This window comes from Salarias fasciatus, chromosome 2 (genome assembly GCF_902148845.1).
Source record: "Salarias fasciatus chromosome 2, fSalaFa1.1, whole genome shotgun sequence".
NCBI classification, from domain to species: domain Eukaryota; kingdom Metazoa; phylum Chordata; class Actinopteri; order Blenniiformes; family Blenniidae; genus Salarias; species Salarias fasciatus.
In genome coordinates, this window is record NC_043746.1 from 21520981 (window position 1) to 21544838 (window position 23858).

Below are 23858 nucleotides of genomic sequence, written 5' to 3' on the forward strand. Positions count from 1 at the left end.
TAGTTTAGTTTAATTTAGTTTGGTTTGGTTTAGTTTAATTTTGTTTAGTGTAGTTTGGTTTGGTTTAGTTTAGTTTAGTTTAGTTTGGTTTAGTTTAGTTTGGTTAGGTTTACTATAGTTTAGTTTGGTTTACTGTAGTTTGGTTTGGTTTGGTTTAGTTTAGTTTAGTTTAGAATCCCTAGCTGAATCTGTTTGGATAGACACTCTCTGTTTATGGGGGCCTAGTATAATGACCTCTGTTTTGCCAGGATTAAGACGGAGATAGTTCGTAGTAGGGTTGTCCTCAGATAGTCGACGATTCGATGATTCGTTCGAAGGGGCCTGATTCGACTACCAATCACGCAGTCGAAGCATCGAAAAAATGTGGTTATTAAACGAGGACCATTCCATCACAGCTGTTTAGGGGTGCTGAATGACTGATTTTACATAGAATTGCTTGTTTTTTCCAAATAAACATGATATAAAGCCTATTTGATATACATGTTAGCCTATCAAATACACTGTGGAAAAATTTACTTAACTTGTACTTTTATTCAATACTCTATCTATTTACTGTTTGTGAATGAACCACCGTGGTGAGTGGCACAATCCGATTTTGCGCAGAGCTCCGTCACAGAGCAGCATCTCGGTGGTGATTTGGCTTAACTTTAAAAGGCTCAAAATGTCAGGAAAAAAAAAACAGAACTTCAGACCAAGTCAAAAATGATCCAAAAAAAGTCAAATGCAAGTTGTGTCATTTCATATCACTTCACAACAACATGGCTTTCCACCTTAAACGGATAAGCAGCCAGATAATTGGGCTAATAAAAGACGGTTCTGTTACTCAATTCTCATTTTTAATGCTGATGCTTTTATTTCGTTTAATTGTAATATTTTAGGTTATTATTATATTATTATTTTTATTTATCTAAAAGGCTAATTCTATTTAATTTAGTGTTTGTTTTTGCATGGATGTTGCGCTGCGAAACGGACCGACACAGTGCAATTAAGCCTATTGCATTTAATTTGAGCAGATAATGTGAGAAATTGTTTAGCCAAAAAATGTGAGCTTATCTGCAGAGATTTTAGATATAAATAAATGACATGCTTTAGCCCGTTTGTTAGAAGTGGGTTTGGTTCTGGTCATTTGAACTATACTTCATTTGTTTGATGTTTAGAGTCACCGACACTTTGTTCCAGTCTGTGTTTCAGTGTATAGGGAAAAAAATAAGTGTTGTTTTACCTGGCTGCACTGCTTTTTTTTAATTTATTTATTATTTTTTTTTAATTATTCTTAGTGCAATCAGGGCTGGCTGTAGGCATAGGCGCGCCGACGCTCCGTGTACCTTGTGAGCACCGCTCTGCACTGTGCTGCGCTGCTCCGACGCCCTGTGTAGGCATGCTCCGCGGCCCCCGCGGCTCCCCCCGCTCCGCCAAACAAGATGATAGATTCGACTATCAGTCGACTATTGGCAGAATAGGAAGCATATATAACAGAAATAAAATTGGCCCGAGCACGGACCCTTGAGGAACCCCATAACTGACCTGGGAGCACGGTGAGGACTGTTGGTTAACGTGAACAAATTGGTACCTATTAGATAAATAGGATTTGAACCAGCAGGGGGCTTTTCCTCTGATGCCAACCTCACATTCTAACCTCTGCAGGAGAATATTGTGGTCGATTGTATCAAAAGCTGCACTGAGGTCTAGGAGAACCAGGATTGAGACTAGACCTGCGTCAGCCGCCAATAGCAAATCATTAGTGACTTTAACTAACGCAGTCTCAGTGCTGTGATAAGCTCCATATCCTGACTGAAATTTCTCAAATAAACTATTGTCCTGTAGGTGGCGGTAAAGCTGTTTAACCACGACTTTTTCCAGGACTTTTGAAATAAAAGGCAGATTTGATATCGGTCTGTAGTTAGCTAGAATATCAGGATCGAGATTAGGTTTTTTCAGCAGTGGTTTGATTACTGCGACTTTAAATGACTGTGGCACATAGCCATTTTCTAGGGAGGTATTTATTATAGTTATGATCGTATTTAAGATAACTGGAAGAATATCTTTGAAAAGCTTAGTTGGAATTGGATCTAGGAGACAGGTTGAGGTTTTAGAAGACATTACAATCGAAGTAATCTCAGCCCCATTTACTGATGAGAAACTATCTAGTATTTCAGGTATTTCAGGTGGAGGCAGTGGCTGGATTCCCTGAGCTTGATCTGAGGAAAGCGCTTCACTGATTTTACCTCTAATGGTTATGATTTTATCATTAAAGAATTTAAGAAAGTCATGGCAGTTTAAAGATTCTGGGATTACTGGTTCCACTACAGTATGACTGTTTGTCAGTCTGGCTACAGTGTTGAATAGAAACCGAGGGTTATTTTTGTTTATTTCTATTAAACGAAAGTAATATAATGTCTTGGCTTTAAAAATAATTTGTTTATAGCTTAGCAAGCTACATTTCCAGGCCTTCAGAGATTGTTCTGATTTAGATTTACGCCACAGTCTTTCTAATTGCTGAGTTTTTTGTTTGAGAACACGGGTTTCAGAATTAAACCATGGAGCAATGCGCCTGGGTCGATTGGTTTTCAGCTGCAACGGGGCCACTACGTCAAGGGCAGATTTTAGTGAGTGCATAGCACTGTCAATGAACTGATCACTATTATCACCACTGGTCAATAAGCTCATTTCTGTGAGTTCACAAGATAATGCAGCAAATGCAGGCTGGATCAATTCTTTGTACCGAGCCACAGATTTTTCAGATAATGTCCGTATCAGCTGAATTTTATCTTTTTGAGCGAAGTAGTCTTCAATCAAAACCTGAAAAGTAATTAAAAAATGGTCTGAGAGTATGGGGTTCTGAGGGAGAACATTTAGGTCACTGACTTCTATCCCATATGTTAAGACCAGATCCAGGGTGTGCTTGTGACTATGAGTGGATTCATCAACATTTTGAGTGAAACCGATACTATCTAATACTGCAATAAACGCATTACTCAAACTGTCACCAGAATCATCCACATGGATGTTAAAGTCACCTATTATAAGGATCTTGTTATTAAGGATCGACCAATTATTGGCCTGGCCGATAATATCGGCCGATATTGGGCATTTTTCTAATAATCAGCATCGGCCTTTTTTTCCACCAATATCCGATAAAAAAATTTTTTTTTACCGTATTTCCCGCACTATGAGGCGCACCTAAAAGCCTCTAATTGTCTCAAAGCCCAACTGTCTGCCTTATATTTCGGTGCGCCTTTTTTTTCAGAAAATACGGTAATAAAGACCACCCGGTTGTCAGTCAGTTGTCCTGACTACGGCTCCCATAATGCATTGTGATGTGATCACATGAGCAAACAACTTCTGCTTGCTTGTAGCTAAGCTAGCCAGTTCCAAAGAACGGCAAACATGAAGCTTGAGGCAGATTCTCCGCCTCTGACCCGTCAGTCACCAGAACCACACAGTTTGTCCTCAAGTCTCCCAACCGGAGAGCACGGCGCGCGGCTGCACAGCCGCGAGGAGCGGCCCGATGCCGGCGGACAGCCCGCTCGCTGGGACGCCGGGAGCGGTCGGCCGGCAGCGGTCAACCGGCAGCGGATTACAAGTCGGCCCCACGCATCTTCCGTCACGCACTCACGCCACACATTGAAAACTGAAAAAAAAATTACCGGTAAATGTGTCTGGCGCGCTGCTGTGGAACCGGGAGGAATCAAACACAAGCCTGTCACAGACCGACCGCTGATTTTTTTTTTCCAGTTTTCAATGTGTGGCGTGAGTGCGTGACAGAAGACGCCGGGCCGAGTCGGTCGGGGCGACCGGGGGTTGACTGGTTACCGTGCCGAGAACAGACTGCCTGCCGAAAAATGACTCCCCCCACGGGGGCGCGCATCGATTAGTGATAACATTGATTTTAACATATTTTTTAGCGTTACAGTAGCTACAACTTTAGTTCAACCAGGATTCTCCATTGTTTAATCTATTATTATTTTTTATTCCTACAGTACAGGACATACAGGGGACAAAATACAAGAAAATGAAGGAAAGAGTTGTGTTAGCAGCAGCGACAGATAGTTGAATATTGGAGTTTTGGGGAAGTTATGGATGAGATGACTGCATTATTGTGTGTGTGTGTGTGTGTGTGTGTGATAAATATAATTACATGTATCAGTAATAATAATAAAGTAATCACACAATTATAAACTGAACGAAAACAAAAGGCCTGAGTATAATGAATGTAGAAGTGTTTTCCACTGAGCACATCACATCTCTCTTCACTAGTCACTTCACTACTAAGTCACTACTCTGGGCTGTGGAACAATGTCCCACCCACAGCTACATTTTGATGCCAAAATGTTCATTTTTGCTGCAAATGAATATCGGTTCAACATATCGGTTATCGGTTTCCATAAGTACCAATAATTGGCATCGGCATCGGCCCTAAAAAAGCCATATCGGTCGATCCTTACTTGTTATGAGTCAATACTATATTGCTTAAAAACTCTGAGAAATCAGTTAAAAAGTCAGAGTAAGGACCAGGAGGTCGATACACGATAATTAATAGCACAGCTTTTTGATTCTTCCAATTTGGACAAGTAAGCGTTAGTATTAAGCTTTCAAAAGAGTTGAATTTAACATTAGTTTTGGGTTTAAGAAGAAGACTGGAGTGGGATATCACTGCCACACCTCCACCTCGACCTGTTGATCTCGCTGTTTGGAAATTAACATAGGTTGGAGGGGTACACTCATTGAGCCTCACATAGTCATCTTGCTGGAGCCAAGTTTCTGTTAGAGCAAGGAGATCAATGTTATTGTCACCGATAAGGTCATTAACTAACAGAGATTTAGTGGAGATTGCTCTAATGTTTAGTAGATCACATTTTATGTATTTCCTACTGGAAAAGTTATTCTGTCTTGTACAGGTGTTAAGCTTTTTACCCATTGACTTTTTTTTTAATGCTTTGAGCACTTTGGACAGACACAGTCTCTGTTAGCCTAGGTAAACCTCCATGCTTGACTTGTAAAAATCCGGGAGCAGGATTAGTGACGAGATCAACAAGATCAACAGAGGAGCGTTCTACACGACTGCTCTGCGCCCGGGGCTCATAGCTGGATTGTCAATTTAGCGGTTTATCTGGTGAGTCGTGAACAAACCCTGCTACCACAGGGCCACTAGTGGGTGCTGTTGTTACACATGCTTGCAGAGAACAGTATGCTATAAACAGTAACAATGGGAAGACGCAGACAAAGGATGTGTTAAAAAAAAAGGTGTGATTTCAGTGTCTTATTTTTTGGACACCAAAATTCAACAAATCTTTTCCAGTTTCACGGGCTGCGTTGACCCTGATGCCATTTATCCTGCCAGTCAGAGAGGAAACGGATTAGCGGGAGTCCTGCATTCTGACAGAAAGTGGTTCTTTCAGGAAGTCTGTTCTATAAGCTGTTCAGTCAGGTGAAGCAATCCTCCCACACTGAAGCTACTTTTAAAAACACACAAACACACCTGTTGAGCCCTAAAAACTGTGAGATCTATCAAGTAGACAAGGCTGTTATCTTACGGCCAAAACTCTTGAAGTGTCTGCTACAGCAGCACACCGTCCTTCATGTCACTGAAGTTTAATTTAGCTTGAAGCTAGACTGCGTCCTTGTCGCTGAGTGACTGCAGTCGAGCTGGTGAACACGTGCGTTCTGAGCAGCTCCGGAGCCGTCGGTATCGCAGTAACCACATTAAACCGGTCAGGAAGGATTTTCACTTCCTAATTGAATTGACTCGCTGTGTGGGCTGCTGCCGGACCGACCTCACCTCTCTGTGCTCGGCTCCCTCGTCCCCGGGTGTTCCTTTATCCGTCTGTCTCCATCGGCTCCGTCGGCCCGGCAAACATGAAAGGCCACCATTAACATAAACAATACAGATGCATCTGGCTCACATCTGCACACACACACACACGCACACACACACACACACACACACACACACACACTATGGATTCTCACTGAGTGGTCTTATGTCTTTTCCACGCATTTTGTGCTTTTATGAAGAATCTGAAAGTTACATGCAGTCAATACTATAAATATGAGTTCATGTGAAGAGAACTGAGAAGCTCAGTGTGTGCAGACCAAGCATACCCAGGATGTGACATGCCGTGGAGGAACATACCCCTCACTTATCCATGCATTTCCTTTCTGATGATTCTTATGAGTCTTTCACCAACTGGATAGACAAAGCACATCAACCACAATTTCTAAAATTGTGTGAGAAACTGAGCTGTCAAGCTCTCAAATATCTAAGTGAAACTACTGCTGTCTCACAGTTTGTCTAAAGACAGAACATCTGGGACTTCTTGTATCATCACATTAACATTTTTTTTTCAATTTAACCACAGACTGTAAGTGACATATTTGTTAATATTTTCCAGTTTGAGGCTTTTACACAGACGATACACGTTTTTCACACAGCCTGAAACTAATACAGTATTTCATTAACTAGTTTTTCCATTCGTTTTGTTGACTTTTGGAGCATTTACGACAAACACACATGAACACACCAGCATAAATAGAGGCATTTTATAATACCCGCCGACTTCACCGGGATCCAGTACCGGAAAAATCACCTGCAGTTTTGTTGACCTTAGCTGAAATTGAAGTTTTCATTAAGGAGTCTCGGTGGGAAGCTTAAATAGTGGAGGCTGGCCATGTTGACGCTGAGGTTGATGTGGATTTCAACAATTTATGACTGGAAATGAAACGGCATCCACAGAGCGCCCTCGGGCCGATGGAGGGTCACGTGTAGCGGAGGTTTTCTTTGACTGCATCAAACTCAAACCCTTCCAAGCCACACAACACGAGACGGGGGGAAAAAAAAACAATCTGTTTTTTCCCGTGTGTGTTCATTCTTGGGCGCGCACACACACACACACACATGCAATCTTTCTCTTCATTTTCACTGGAATCACAAATTCATACCCAATTCACAAATAGGCACACACACTCTGAGGTTTCATTCATGATTACCTCTCCTCTGTCTGTGGAGGTCTGTTTACTCCGTCCCCTCTGAGCATCATGTAAATATGAAGATATTTCCCTCTCATCTCACGGGACTTCCCGCTGTGAGCGTGTAATTTTTCCTTCCTGTCAGGCAGGCGAGTCGACTCTCCCCACCCGCGGCATCCACAACATCTCACACGGAGATCTGAAGTGGGTGAAATTTGTGGAGTTAAATAAATGAGAGTGGAGAGTGTTTTACATCAGCCTGTGATGACTGGAGTTCAGTAAGTTCTCATACCTAACACTGAACTTGCATGATCTACATGCAGGATGTAAAGAAAGGTTTGTACAAACCTGAGGTTCACATGTACTTGAACAATCATCCATCCATCCATCCATCCATCCGTCCATCCATCCATCCATCCATCACTCTGCTGCCTGAAACGTGGTCTTCTAGTTACCTGGAACTATTTGTTCTCACAGAAAGATCTTGTCATTGAGTCATGGCTCTCGGATTGTGACAGACGGTGAACCAACAGCCTGACTAACCGCCGCTTCCTCAGGGCCCGACACGAGCAGGTCAACAGGCCGAGGCCGAGATTAAACACGGCCTCCATACTGCTGGGAATGTTTCATCATGTCCATGTAGGTTAGACAGATGGTTTCTGTCTCTGCGGGCTCGTTTCACACAACAGTACAAAGGACATGTGATTCCAAAATAAGTCACAGCCACATGCTGGGGGAAAATACAATGAAATAAAAACACTTGTAGCTCTTCTGGCTGATGAAACCTTCTCTATCTGTACACCAGCATTTCTTTTTCTGATAAAGAACTCAAGGCAGAGATCTTAAACGTAATTGAACTGAGAGCCACTGTCGGTTCATTCAAGAGCCATTGAGTATTTGAAGAACATTGAGCTTTATATTTCACATCAGTTCTTTTCTGATGAATAACCGTAATACAAAACTGCAAAACAATAGAAGCCGGTCTTTTTTCCCTCATTTTTAAACATCTAATTGGATTGTTTCACTAAAATGCATACAAAGTAATTAAATATTTTATATTTCTGACGTAATTCGAATCAATTCTCAACATCAAGTAAAATTAATTCAGATGTTTTTTCTGGCTAAAGCTTTACGTCTCGATGCATCATCAAAGTTTTCACTTGTTTCTTATCAAAGCAGCAAATTGCTCCCAGCTGTTGCAGATGTTCGTCACCCAGCAGGAAATAAGACTGTTGCTTTACCCATCCCTGTGTCTGTCGTGGTGCAGTAGTGGTTCGCACTGTCACCCCACATCAAGGAAAGTTCCTGTTCGATTCTGTGATCCAAGCCTTTCAGTTTAGCTTCTTTTGGCTTCCTCACCGGTTCAAAATGTTTGGCTAATACTTTTCCCATATTTCCATGTTTTTCTCTTTGTAATATTAGGGCAGCTTTTTATGTTTAGATTAGTTTGTTCAAAGAAACTCAGTGAATCAAAAGATTTATTCCTGAGGTTAGAGTTTCCCTGCAAAGCACTAATAAACCTGAAGTTAAGCTATTAAAACCTGTCAGAAAAATACATAATCCATCTCTTGGGAATGTGGGACTGATTAACCACAGATAATAGAATAACAGCCTTTTTTCAGATTATAATGTGCTTGAAACAAATTCCAAACCACATCAAAGCAAAACTTTAATGGATCACATCCTACGTTACAAAAATACAGATTATATATAAAAAAAGAAAGGTTACAATGACATTGATTGAGTTGTTTTTCCATTGATGCACAATGAAAGACAAACATTGGTTTTTAAAATCGGAGACACTTTAAAACATTTCAAAACAGGGATTTACCAAAAATCATTTTACTGCCAAAGTGTTTTTTGGATTGCATTTTCAGGAAACCATCAGAGTTATTATAATAAAGTAAAAATGTAGCTTCAAATGAAAGATCTGCTTTGGTTGCTTTTTGTTGTTGTTGTTGTGGTTGACCACAAGAAGGTCATGTTGACAATACAAGGAAATAATAGGCTTGACAAAAAGTAAACTTATGACAGTCAACCAGAAGTTTGTTGTTTTGCTCTGATTCTGTGTTATTTTAGTCATTTATGTAAAGAAACACTTCAAATAAATTCCACTCTAGAGCTGCATAACATAGGATAAATGTATCGTCAATGCAATATGTGGTACATGATGTAAAACATTGACTAAACTACAATAAAATGTCTCATTGCCCTCAGATGAAGAACATGCTCTCCCATGGTGTAGATGTGTTTGTGGTGATAAAGTATGTTAAACAATGTAAAAATCATCTACATAGGTGTTTGAATAAATTGCAAATTTGTTTTCACAGCATTCAACAAGATTTTGTGCAGCCCTGTTCCAAACGAAGCTTTGTTAAAACAAACTGAGTTCAAAGAGAGAAATAGAACTAGCCTTGGTGTGTTTCTTTCAATATTGTGTTATTATAGAAACACAAAGCTTTATGTTTCCATGTCTGAAGGTAACAACCAAGAATCTAAAGATGGCCAGTTTATAATAGTTAATAATTCAATGTTAAATATTGTTTTTTATCACTAGGACTGAGAGAGAGTTGCAGAGTATACATCCTCAATGAATGAATGGCTTTTAAATCCAAGAAACAGAAGCCATACACATCAAATTATTGACCAACATCATGCTATTATCATTGTCTTTTTCTTTCTTTCTTTCTTTCTTTGAAGCTCTGGAGAGTTTCTCTTTTGCACAAACAGCAGAGGCTCCTTCAGATAAAAGTAGTGCCTGAAAGAGAGAGCTGACACTGAATATTCATATAGATTACTCAAATATGCATGAATGAAGAGAAAAACAGACTTAACTGAAGTTTTTATGAGGTAACAAAACACGAACAATGTTTAAAGCTCATAAGTCAATTTTTCATGACAGGTGGCTCCTTTAAAGCTAATATTAGATCAGTCTATTCCTGGTAGATGTGTTTTCTCTCTCTTCACTGGAATTAAACTTTTCAGTTTTTGGTTTCCTTAACTCTCCTGAGTTGGAATTCTCTAGTTCCTCGTGCTTAGTTGTTTTGTACTTTGGTGTACCAAATCATTTAAAAAAAATCTAAATCCTTACTGCAGTTATTCATTTGCTTATTTTAAAGTATTTGTTATGTAGCAAATAAATGTCTCATAACTGGTAAATCGGCAAAAGTTTGAGAGCTAAAAGTTAGATATTTGCGACAGAACAATTGATGAAGTCACGGGATACAATATATCTATTTGAACTCCATCAAACTCTGTTGGCGCTGTGGAGCTGCACAGATCCGACGGAGCAGCTCTCCGCCCTGCCGAAACCTTGACCTGTTTTGCTCTCTGCGGTAGCCGGACTCATGCCGCTGCCTCTGAGTTGCTCCATGCAGTCTGTGCAATCATCTGTGCAATCTCCTGGTGGGTGGCGGAGCTAATAGGGTGTCAGTGTGAATGTTCCCCCGTCAGATGAAGGCATAAAAAAAACCCCTCTTTTGTCAGAGCAGGAGGATCCCATTAGTCCAGACAACCCGATCGACTGGTTAGCCAGAAAGAAATAATCAGCTTCAAATCAGAGATGGGGAAACAAGCCTCCAGAAATGTTCACTTTGAGGTTAATAACATTGGAAGGCGCCGTTTGGAGGGACATGTAAGGTTCAGCATGAGAAACAAACAAGAATCCTCGTCATCAACCTTAATTCTTCATCATTGTTTAATTCCAGTTTATTGCTCTATCAGTTTCATTGTAGGATTTTTTTTTTGTTTGTTTTTCACTGAAAGATTTGAATAATACGGTTTGATTATAACATCATGCCAGAGCAGAAAAAAAAAATTCATGTTGCATCTCAGTGCAAATGAAATCAGGTCAACTGGACTTGGTTTCATGCATAAACATGCAGTACAAAACATACACAATGATTCAGTTTTCATTGAATTGCCTCCGACAACAAGACATGCATCATGCTGCACTTTTCCTCTTGACTTGATGCACTTAATATGTTTGCGACATGAAGCTGGGAAATAAAAATCTCAGTCAAGCGCTCTGAGGCGGCCAGATAAATATTTCATGTGCAAATATCACGAGCCTCAACTTTGAGTATCAATTTCTAAACTAAGCAAAATCAGATCTGGAGTACATCACAGGCTTGATCCAAACTATTTGCAGGTTGTAACAAATTGCGCACTTATTATTTGCTTTAATGTTCAAACACAAAGCTCCCTTGATTCAGGCCGTGTAAGCAATTAGCTGAGGAATGTTGCGTTTCAGACTTCAGCTATCCAGAAATAATTCATCCTCTGCTCCACTGGGAGTCTGCTGTCATCCCTCCAACACACACACACACACACACACACACACACACACACACACACACACACACACACACACACACACACACACACACACACACACACACTGCATTTTTAGCATCTTCTTAAAGGTCTGACCTGCACTGCTTATGAGTGTGTAAATACAGTGCGCGTTCACCCAGATACACACAGACAAGTGTGTGTCGTTTCACCCTCACACCTCAGCGGCCGTGTCCAGCTTCAGTGTTCGGAGACAAACAGAGCAGGACACTCGCTTGTTTTCAGCCTCAGCTCACCCCTGCAGGTGGACTCAGTACGCCCACGCAGAATGTGAGAGTAGGAAAAAGAAGAAAAAAAGAAAAAGATGATTTGGACTCTGCTACCTGACCCGCTATAGCTGAAAGAAAGAAAAAAAAACTTTGAGAGCACAGACCTAAGGTTAGAGGAAAAAGAGTTTCACTTTTGAAAATTACCCCCAATTACCACAAAGGATATCTACCATTATGGCTGTTTTTCTCGGCTATTTGACTACGTTATATATAATTATGCAGCTCTGGAAATCACAGGATGAACAGGAAGGTTACATCATGTCAGTCAAATCTGCTGATGCTCAGTTTCAGATTCAGAACTCAAACTTGTGTAAGACCAGTCATGCAGTCCTCTCTGCTCTGACTTTTTTTGACGGTCTGGCTGGGCTCATGTTCAAAATAAATAATAGTAATAGTAAATAATTTTATTTTCTCATTTGACTCGAAGCGCTTTCAGGAAGTTCCACCTCAGCAGCCATTTTCAAAAAGTTTTATTTTCAGTGACTCCGAGCACCGTCATGTGAGCGAACACCCAAAATAGGACAAAACTTTTCAATTTGCACTTGAAAACAATGTTGTGCAAACAGGGACTTAGTTGCAATCCTCCAATATCCTGGTTTGTTTGGATGTCTGGTCTTTGTTCATATGCTTTTGGAAATCCACAGGAACTCAGTGCACTGCTGCTCCTGACTGCGAACACAGAAAAATCCCTCCAATAAGCACAATGAACCGCTGTAAATCCTGCACCGTTATTCTACCTTTTGCATATCCTGTGCATACCTGTACCTACGGATATGTTAGCAGATATCCTTTACACCTCTGCATAATACAGTTTATTAGCTGATCTGTTCGATGCAATCTGCATTTCCCAGATATTACATGCTTATTTGGTTAATTTGTAACACTAAATTGACTTTTGTGTTTGTTATTTTTTTGTTTTGTTCTGTTTGCTGATTGGATGGATAAATGCACAGTGCATGGTGGTGGATATTTATTGAAACCTGTTTATTTTTAACTTTCGCTTGAAATTCAACCTCTGAAGAAAAAAGAAAAGTCATCCCAGCAAGATGAGACTCCGGACAGAGAGAGAGAGTTTGTGAAAGATCAGTCTGTGTGCAGCGGAGACCACAATGGATCGCAATGTAAACACTTCTCTTTTCTTGTTGCCAGTCATGTTGACTATGTGGCATCCCTGTTATCAGTAGAAGGTCAACATTTCGATGGCGGTTTTCTCTGAGAGATTCACGGCTCAGACTTGACCCGGGTCCAACCCACACAGCTCAAAATCTCTCAACAAGGAGCTGCAAAGGTAAAGGAAAAATAAAATGGCAGCCTGAATCAACTTATCCATTTCTATATCTCTTCACGCGGATTCGGTTTCAACCCCAGAAAACCTTCAGCAGAGCTGTAACAGACACCCTCCCACCTCCTCTGTTTCGGAAACTAAGCCTGAAATTGCAGAAGGTATCACTGTGACAGAAAAAAGACGGAAGTTTTTTGTTTGCACCGCCCGGCTCCGCTCTGCCATCTAATCCCCGGCAGCTCCGTGGGGAAGCCGCCCGTCATTAGATCCTAACGATGGAGGCTGACAGGAAACACGGAGGATGACTGGGGTGTTTTATATGCTGATAGGAGAAACGCTCTCAGCCTCAAATGTTATGAATTCTCATCTGGCAGGATCTCAAGCATTAAATCAACCACAGTTTGTCCACAAGGAGCCTCAATCCATCCGAAACCTGAGAAGCTTTTTATCTCTGTAAACCTTTTTCAGTTTTTTTTTTTTTTTTTTAACAGGCACGACAGCTTCCAGCTTCCATGTTTTATTTGTGTAATTTTGAGTAATTTGAAGGCTACATTGTTTTACCATGCGAATTTGGTTTTGTTTATCGTATCCATCAAAAGGAAAGAAAGAGTTAACTTACTTTTCATTGTGCCTATCTGCTGGTTTTCTGAACAGCAACATCAGCATTTCAGGCAAGGCGAGGCAAATTTAATTCTATAGCAGCTTTCAGACACAAAACAATCCACAGTACTTTACAAGGAAATAAAGGGAATGCATTAAAACAGGGTGATTGAGAAATCCATATAAAGAAAGACATTAAAGAGAGAATAAAGCAAAAAGTGTTAAGATAAAAGTAATAAAGCACGTGGAATCTATTGTTTAATGGAAAGTCTGAGGAAATGATAGTACTTTAGGATTTAAAGAAATGAGAGTCAGCAGTTTGTTTAAATGTCCACCATAATAACTGGAGCTTGGGTTTGAGCACTACTTCCTTTCTTACCAAATTAAAATCAAAATAAGGGATAGATCACCTCAATCAGGGACATCAGACCAAATCATTCTTCTGACAGATTCACTAATTATGACTGGAGCCAATCAAAGGGCTGAATGTCCATTTATATAGTGTTTGTACTGATATGTATTTTCGAAAAATACCTTCCACGACCTGAATGAAATGAAAACAAAGGTAGAGATCAACAAGCCCACTGGAGCATCAGTCATTCTGTTGTTAAAAATGTCAAAAAAATCAGTTAGTTACTTTCCTCTGCCAGGAGTTGCCAAAGCTGTCCGTCCCTGGGAGAGGGATCCCTCCATACTGTGGTTCTCCCCAAGATTTCTTCTTTTCCCACTGGGTTTTTGGAGTTTTTTCTTGCCGGATGTGAGGGTCGAAGGCGGTGGTTGCTTCATTCTGTCTCGTTACTGTAAATATTGACATATTACCATTATGCTTATTCACTGTTTTTACTTTTACCGACAAATGTAACATCTTGAAGCCCTCTGAGGCAACTGTTGTTGTGATACTGGGCTATACAAAAATAAATTGATTGATTGATTGATTGATTGAGGAGTTGGGGTGTTACTTCACAATATTTCCCATAATGAGTCTGTCAGTCAGCAGCTTCTTCGCTAGTTGGTTAACGTCCACTGACGTGTTCGCCTCCGTGCTTCAGGGTCATTTCGTTAGCTGGCGGAGGCAGCATTATTCTTTTGGAAGTAACATGAGAGGACGTTTGAGTGCATCCTCACACTGCACTTTGGGACAGCTGCTTGGACTCCGAGCGAGGATGACTTCAGACTTTCTGATTCCGCTCTTCTATTTGTGTCTGTGCTCTGAAGTCCCTGAAGAAACGTACCGAACGACGTGTACGTCTCGCCACAGCCGTGCAAATCCGTGCTGCCGCACTGAGGCTAAACTGAGCTCAGATAATAAAAGGGAGAAGACAAAAAAAAAGTTTTGAGTGATATATATATTACAAAAAAAGAAGAAGCTGTGAAGCTTCGTGTTGTTGCATCACAGGGCTGCAAAGCTCGGTCAATTTTAGCACGACTGACTGATCACTGGCTGCTTCCATTCAGAATTTAACACAAACAAAAGGCTGTGCATCAAATATTAAGCATGCACACAATTCAACTTTAAATAAGGAGGTGGATGAGACTTGGAGTCATCTTTTTTTCATTCACCACTTTCATCTGCTCAGGACTTTTTGTGTTGCCAGTTCTTGCACGTTTGTCCAAGCTGTCATAAAAAGTTGCTAAACTCGTCGTCCCGTTTTTGTTAGTCCCTCATTAGCTTCCCACGTATGAAGTCGTGATGGTGCTGGATTACTGTGAAACGGCGCCGATCCCTCGAGTCTTTCACTTTCCCGTCCCTCTGCTCTGTTTGCCTGCTGCAGATTGGTTCCTTTGGTCCTGGCTGAAAATCTCTCTGTTTGCCCTAATGCCGTCTGACGTGTCTTCAGAGTAGCTTGATCAAACAAGGAGAGGAGAAAAAACCCAAGCCGGCAAGGTTTAATCCCACAAAAACCCAACCTGATGTCAGTAAAGCCGCTTCAGCTTCACAGAATTCACAACGATGGACAGATCTTGCAGTTACAAAGTCATTAACGAATCAGCTCCCGAGAGGGTTGCTCCTGTTTTATTATCATCGTTATAATCAAAATAGAATTGCATTCTAGTTTTTGGAGGTCTTCCATGGGAAAAGATTCTAAATCTTCCTCTTCTCGTCTCCTCTTTGCCCTCTAATAAAACTTTACTCGTTGCTGCTGCTATTGAGGTGTCGGCACGTTATTTATTTCATTTTGAAGACTCATATTGCTCCTGCTCACCTGCGCGAGGTTACAAATAAATTCCCTTCAAGGTCAGAAGACTGCGAGGATTGCAGACTTCATATAAAAAACTCCTTTTTTTAAGCCTCAGAAAGTCATGGTGTTCTTGAAATAAAGTGGGTTTTTTTTTCCCTTCCTGAGCCACAAGTAAACTCTCCTCAAGGGTGTTACCGCCAAGCGGTTTGACATGAAATGCTTCATGTGCTGCTCTTCCAGTTGCCTCATTTCTGTGTAATTTATTCCCTATTGAAATTCTAGTGCATTGTATTCGTCTTCCTTCCATCCTGAGCCTCTTTCTCATTGTGTTCGGATGACTGTGAACTGGTGCTTCAAGCTGCTTGTGACTGAAATAAGCAGGCCACTCGCTGCCGTGGTAGGCGGAGATCTGATCGAGAGACGGAAAGAGAAAGAAACGAGCGGGAGAAAAAAAAAAAAAGGGCTTCCTGATTGGGGATGATAAAACGGTCCTCTTCAGACAGCGCGAGTGGAGTCATCAGCAGTGGAGAGGAAGAGAGAGAGAGAGAGAGATGAGAGCTATAGGATGCTCAAGTGGATGATCGGATCATTAGATGTGAATAAACCAGGAGGAAAACATCTTGTGCTCAGAATCCTCCAGCCAGAGTAAATATTCATCGTTCCCATCAAACATGAAAATAAAGTACGAGGTTATTTTGGACTGAAGATAGAAGTTACATTTACATCCATGTTCTATATAATTTTATCCAGTGGACAGGTGAGGTGCACTCCAGCCAATAATAGGTGAATAAGGCGAGATCACACACACACACACACACACCCACACACACACACACACAAAGGCTTTTGGACTGTAGGATGAAGCGAGATATTCTCACTAAATTGATGATTTGGACTGAATGATTCAAAGTATCCAACTGAAGATCAATACAGTCTGTTTTAAGTACAATAAGGTGGATAAAATTGTTTCAAGGGTAAAAATGTAGCTTTACCTTCAGTTCTGTGTCTTAAAAGACTTTTTAGGAAAGCCGGGGAAACGTGATAGAAAGGTGATAATAATCCAGATATTACAAATACAACATGTCATATCAAGGACCTGCAGAGAAGGCATCATCCAACAAATGTTTCCTGTGATGATACTAAGTTTTGAAACTCAAACATGCAAATGAAAGTGGGCACATATGTTATGAATGTAAAACTAGTTTTATCTCTCCTTAAAAACCTAGTCATTCATGGGTTTACTAAAAAAAATCCAGCTATACTGTAGTTTCAACATGTAAAAGTTGCTTGATTTTTTTTTAAGTCACCTAAAAAAAACAAACTTCCTCTCGGCTTTCTGTCTCTGGTGCATTATCCTGTAAATTAACCTTTGTTAAGCTCTCACTCGAGCACTACGTTGCCATCTCGACACCATGTGAAAATCTCCTCCACAGACTCATTAATAAAGCAAGAACAAGTGTTGAGATCGAAAAGGTTGGTTCTCAGGTTAATGTGATTCAGTAACGGCGCCATAAAATCAGTGTTAATAAAGCTGAAGAGTCGCACTGCCTGCACTCAAACAGTGGACGCTTTCTTTTATCACTCACTGGTGTCATGCAGAGTTTTACTGAAGTGCCTCTTTAAGTCATTACGCTTGTTAGACTGGTGTCTTACTTTAAATTCTGCATGATAAGCAAGTTCAAGTTGTAGAGTTGACCTGCAGGAGAAACCAACACACAGACATTGTCTTCATTGTTTTTAATGTAGCCTACAGAAAATTGAGTCATCATTAAACCTCAAATGCCTGGAAAAACCTGGAAAATCTCCAAAAACCTCAAGCTGAGAACATAAAAACCACACAGAAAGGCTCCCAGTCCCAGAGCTGAATCAGTGATATTCTGACTGTGAGGAGAGTGTGACCACTGCACTGGTTTTTCATTATCTGTTGTTCTTTGTAATTGCTTGAGAAGTTGGTTCCTTTTCAAGTACAGCCACGAAATAAATGTCAATATTAAGGTTTTTCAAGTGAAATCAGAAAAATTTCATTGTGTTTTGGATGTCCGTTTACATGACGGTGGTGATCAGAGTCAATGAAAACTTTTTGAAAATGGCTGCCAAGGAGGAACTTCTTGAAAACAGTCACCACGTTCGGTAAATGCCAGAAATACTGCTGCAAACCACGGCTGTCGGTAATCGTTCTTCTGCACTTGTGCAAGTAGACAATAAAAATAATAGAATTTTAAAAATCATTTGTGTTCATATTGAGCAAAGATTAAATATTTTCAGTCAGAACTATTGCTCCCTAAGAAGTTTGCTATTGAGAGCAAAAGACCAGTTAGAAAACAGCAAGCTGCTCAGGCTTATTCTTTTTATTGAATTTGTTTTGCTTTTTTCCAGTGGTGAGTGTTCTGGGAGAGAGTGTGACTACGTTAGATTAATATTATGCATTTCTTTAGTCACCAGATAACTATCGTGCATCTTGCTTTGCTTTTCTTCGGACTTTGTTTCAGTGTGATTAAAGGATCAGATGATCATCGTGCTTGATGTTATGGTTTGCTGGACCCTGACAGAAAGTGACAGTTGACTATTGTGCCTTTGTTGGTCTTCACTGTTGTCTCATTTAAATTAATGGATTAAAAAAGTGGATTAAAACCCTTCTGAGACTGATATGCCTGCTTTGAAACTACAATCAATCAGCAACAAAGTAACTTATTGATCCCAGTTTTTGATCCAAATACTGTTTGGTTCATAAGATGCTTGTATCTCAGAGTTTTATAGTTGAGTTCATAAATCTCCAGGACCTCAGCGCTCGTACTTGTCGCAGTACTCACCTGGGACTCTCTGTGGTCGAGAGTTAAAAACTTTCATCTGAGCCAGTTTGCTCAGCGTCGTCCTCTTTATCCTCTTTTCACATCATTTCACCTTCACATTTCTGGTTTGAAAGTTGCTCTCAGAAGTTGCAATTCCAAGTTGAATCAGATGAAAATGGGAAAAGCTCCAAACTCTGGAGGTCAGAATCCTCAGTTCAAACACAAAAGACTTCACCTTTACAAAAAGTGTGAGCAAGAAGTTATGGTTTAAATATTTTTTTTTCTTCACAGTTTTAAAGAGACCTGCAGAGACTTGTAATGTTCTGATCAACTAAAACTCTCCAACCCAGGCTGCTCTCAGGAAATTATATAATTTTGGTTGATTAACAGCTAGAAGGATCTTTTATCAGTTCAAGGCTCTAAAAATGTAGGCATCGATATATTTTTATATGTGCTTTATTTTGAAGTTTTATCATTACAGAGTTTTCTTAAATTGCATAATTAGTGGATAATAAAGCCTTTTGTCTCTAATAGATAATATGAAAAGAGCTTCCTGATGTTTTCTTGATAATCTTTGTGAGGTTGCAATTTCTGTAGGTTTTACCACTTTATAATTCAATTCAGTGTATTCATATAAGAAATACCCGGCAGTGGTGATTAAGTTCTGGACCTAACATCTAGAAATGATAATGCACTTTGCAAGTATTGTGATTTGTTCTATATGAATTGAAAACTTCTGATTGTTATAAACCTCCGTCCTTCAAATGAAAACTCTGAATCTGCTGTTCAGCACTTTGAAGGTCTCGCTAAAGAGCTTTGAACCAAGATGAATGTTCAGCACATTGCTGCCCAAAATATGTCGAAATGTTTAGTCTGCTTGTAATCCGGGCCTTCTCTCTCTCTCTCTCTCTCTCTCTCTCTCTCTCTCTTTCTCTCTCTCTCTCTCGCCCCCCCACCCCCACCCCCCTGGCCTCATTAAACAAATCTCCATCCTGTCTCCTGCTCCGCCAGTTGGCCTGTTGGCTCGTTGGCTCGTCTGTGTACAAATAAAACCACAAATAAACACAGGAAGGATCCAGCCACATGTCCTGCTGCGGATTTTCATTTGATCCAAGTATCAAATCGAATGCATGCCTCAAACAAACACATCAAGATTTTAGGGTTTTGGAGAATTATTCTGTACAAAACACTTATCAAGTCCTCTAAGCGTTCGCTCTCTTCTCTTTTAAAGTGTTCATGTCAATGACTTGAATGTAGCTTCAGGTTAAATGTGTTAGACTTACACTGAGGCCTCATTAATACAGTATTGTTTCTACATTTTTATTTATTTATTTTTTTTTTTTGCGTTTGTCTGAAAAGTTTTGCATTTATGTGACGAATTTTTGAATATCTTTTTTTTTTTTTTTTTTAATGAAACATCTGATTAGGCCTGCATGATATTGGGAAAAAAAACTGTTGTTGCCATTTTTCGTCTAACCCTGAGCTGAGCTATAGACTGTGATTAAAAAAAACAAACAATTTTCAAAAGATGACCTTGAACAGCACTTTAAGCTATCCAGCCTGGTCTGCTTGAGGAAACTCATTAAGAATGATTGTGATTGGTGGATCGCTGCGTGCCGTGTGTGCGTATGTGTGTGTGTGTGTCAGGAACTTTGAGTTCATTTCCCTCCAACGACTACTGTGTAGACGTACATTACAATGATGCTCAGATGATATGCTATGCAGCTCTAGTCTGAAACACTGAAGGAAGATGTGGTCAGATGTAGTTATTTCACCCGGTCATGAGTTAGTGCTGTTTGTGTTTGGAATGACACCACACACACACATGCAAGCATAACAATACATTACCAATGGCGAGTACACAGACATGTAAAAAAGTTTGATTTCCCTAATCGTTTACACGGAGACAGAGCTGGAAGATTTTCAGAAAGTTCCAACTTGCAAGCCGTTTTCTATTTTCACTTGAAAACTTCATGTAAATGGGGCATGGATTTTTTTTTTACACATGTGGTTCTGTTTATTCAGTTCATTTTGATCATTGTGTGATTTTTTTATGGTCCATTTTGCTGCTTGTTCAGGCTCTTTGCTGTGTTTGTGGTTGGATTCAGGTTCAGGTTCAGGGGCTCTATGTGCAAACAAAAGACATGGATGTTTGGTTGATTGAGCCGCTGAACAGCTGAGGTGTGATTCCTCATCATTTGCTAGGATTGGTTCAACGTTTTAACTTGGAGAAAACAATAATCAAAGATGCATGGATGGATATTTTTTTAATACTGTGGGGAATTAAAGTGGAATTTTTTTTATTTAAGTATCTTACTGAAATTGTAGGATTTATACTGATTTCTTGTGTATGCAATTCAACTTCTGATGATTTGGTGCTTGAGGAAGACGTGCCATAGTTTGTAGTTCAGTATTCACCATATTCCCACCTGGTTCAGAGGCTGATGAAGGAATCTGCACTTCATGCAGTTCAAGGTTTGTGACTTTACAATGACTTTCAGATTCAAATTAGATCGAAACATAAAGCAGCCGACCATGGAGGCAGATTTTAAAACAACAAAGACCAATGCACTGAAAACTCCAAAGTGTGTTAATTCATCTCATGTGCTGCCAAAGTAATTATTTTAAAATCTCTGCACTAGCAGCTTTTGGAACTTAATGCTTTCAAAAGGCTGCTTATCAGCTTATTAGTGCAATAACTGTAATTACTATGTAAGTGCTGTGATTAGGACATGGGCTGCATGACGTGACTGGACGGGGATGAATGAAAACATGTGCCACTGGGCAGAACTCAATAAAATGTCAATAATTTCCCTCGGAGCAGGCGTCCAGCTTGCAATCCTGACTCCTGCCACAACAGTATTGATACGGTCGCGGTTTCAGCTCGGCGGTGAGGCCGGCTGAGGGCTTACAGCCGCAATGTGGCAGCAATTTCTGGGTTCTGCTCTGGCAGGAGTGTGCAGCCGGTTTCCTTTAGAAAAGCCCTAAATGTTCGCGGCCGTCTGGAACGAGCATTTCACGGCCAGTTTGGCAGCAGGAAGTGTCTTTGGTCGGGGTGTTTGTTTAAACGGCTCGTAATGGTTTTAGCCTGCAGTGAGGCACACACGCTCTCCACATGCACACTGTCATGTATACACACAATGCAAAACCATTTGGCCCTGTACACACACATGCATATGTGCAAGCCTGCGAAGAGAAACACTCGCTCCAGTGCAGCCAGGCCTCCAGACCGTTATGGCTGCCAAAGGAGCTCGCTTTAACAGCTCTTTGAAAAGAACTGTTGTTTGGCTCTAATGTCCTGTTTAGATTTGTGTTGCGTTGCTGGTCTGAGCCAATTACGGGACAGATGTATAGCATCACAATTCTGCGGGTCACTGCGATCATTTGTGCTGCTAAATGCTTCTGCTGTCAGGTCAGAGTTTAGCTGCTCGGGCGATCGGCGGAACAGTCATTATTCTGTCGGGCTTTTGCAGCAAATGTGTTTGTTACTTGTAGATTTTTGATTCCTTTCTCATTTTTTGGATTCACATCAATGTTTGTGTAAACTTGGTTAAACTTCTCAACAGCTTGTCCATATTGAGCTTTTTAAAGGTGGATTTGTCCCATGAGCTGTCAGAAAAGACTCAAGTGACACCTGAAACACTCAATATTTGTTTCTTATCACTAATATTAAACTTACGTTAACATTAAACTGACAGCAGATTTCATACCCGAAGGCCTCAATCTCTCCATCGTGCTTGACGTAAACATGCTCCGAATCAGGCCAGCCGAGAGGCTCTGAAGCGTTTTCATAGATTGCGCCTCATTTCTGCCACATCGGTCTGGCTCTTTACGATCACTCCGGTGCCACTAATGTCACATGACTCAAGCTGCGGCTGAGGCTGAAAGCTTCTCCACATCATCCTCCTCGAACTCGCTGCACGGTCGCTTTTCAAGTCAGCAGCGACTGAACAGTGTTGAGAAATGACTGTTTCCATCAGGAGAAAATTAGGAGGTATTAGCCAATCATATTGCATTTTTATAAAGGTCTGTCAGATCTAAATTGTTTAGTATTCAGTGGTAATTAGTTAATTAACTTAATTATGAAACGGCTGGCGATGTGCTGACAGATTTCTCTCCTCCTCTGTTTCTCTCAGGTATTCAGTTCTTCAGAACGGGAACCACACAGAGCAGAAGAAGTCTCTGCACACAGAGTCCCACGAGTCCTGCTTGTGACCAACATGACTCCAGAGTCGCGTTTTCCACGGCCCCGGCCGCCACCGCATCACCGGCGAGCCGATGGAAACTCACCGCAGCCTTCACGCATCGGAAGCCGAGACACGACCCGGCAGAACTCCAGACCGGAGCTCCGGGCGGGCTTCGGAGGATCTGAAAAGGACATTACCAGGAAAGTGGAGGGTATCTGGTTTCTCAGCTCAACCCAAACTTCACTCGTGGTCTGCTAAATGTGTGAAAACCAGTTCTGATTTGTCTGTGTCGGTGAATCAAACTCAAATCAGAACCAAACTGTGGAGTCCAGTGTGTCTGGTGGAGCTGCTTCTGGTTTCCTGGAGGATCTCTGTGGTGAACGACTCTACCGAGGAGACGGGAAGTGTGTTAAGTTGCCAAAGTTATTTGATACAGTGGACCTATTTCTGTTTATGACCACATGCTACCTGTTGTTCTTTTTTTCAGTGAAAAGTCAAAAGGATTGATTTTAGATTTTGTCGCTCCTCAAGTTGGAAAATTAGCCTTTAAAAACCGAGACAAAATGCAGAGCTTTAGGGGAAAAAATAATTGTTCATGTGTTAAACATCATTTTTGTTCAAGTTGAAAAATGCTCTGATTCCCTCCCAGTTTGAACTTTCGATGCTTTGCTAACTTCTCATTGAAGACCTCATGAAATGATGTCCAAGTGATAATTATTTCTGGATATTTCAGAAATTCCTGAAACCCAAAAAACACTTTAAAGTCAGTTTTTTTAGTGCTATATTATGCTGGTCGTGCGCGAAACGCCGCCATCAGTCACTGTTGGTTCTAGGGGCGGAGCTTCAAAGTTCCACCAAACTTTTTTATTGTATTCAAAATTCTAAAACACTCTTTTTTTGCAGTGTGCACATTTTAAACTGCTTCTCAAGAAGACAAAATTTGATTAGAAAAACATTCTTCTAAATAGAATTACTTGGTACTGATGAAAGAAATATATTCCTTTATTTTATGGGCTCTTTAGCAGGAAAATCTTGTCTAAGGTGAGTTAAAATCCTGTCAAACTGCATTATTATTATTATCAATAACAGCAGCTGCTCGCTCACACTCCGGCCTCCATGACTCCACTGGGCTGCAGCTCCCTGATTGTTCGACCGCGCTCAGCCGCGCAACACGAAGTTAGAGGAAAGAGAAAACACATTAAGAGCTGCTCATGAATGATTCAGCGGGAGTG

At 40.7% G+C, this 23858-nt stretch overlaps 1 protein-coding gene across 3 annotated transcripts in view; it reads left to right on the plus strand.

The window, feature by feature from the left end:
• LOC115405525 (5-hydroxytryptamine receptor 4-like) overlaps positions 1–23431 on the plus strand; it is a 170835-nt gene extending 147404 nt beyond the window's left edge. For all 3 annotated transcript variants that reach the window (XM_030115147.1, XM_030115132.1, XM_030115140.1), the window contains exon 7: positions 22576–23431. In XM_030115147.1, the coding sequence (XP_029971007.1) occupies positions 22576–22654 (79 nt within the window). In that variant the 3' untranslated portion in view covers positions 22655–23431. The remainder of the gene's footprint in view (positions 1–22575) is intronic.
• The last annotated feature ends 427 nt before the right edge of the window (positions 23432–23858 follow it).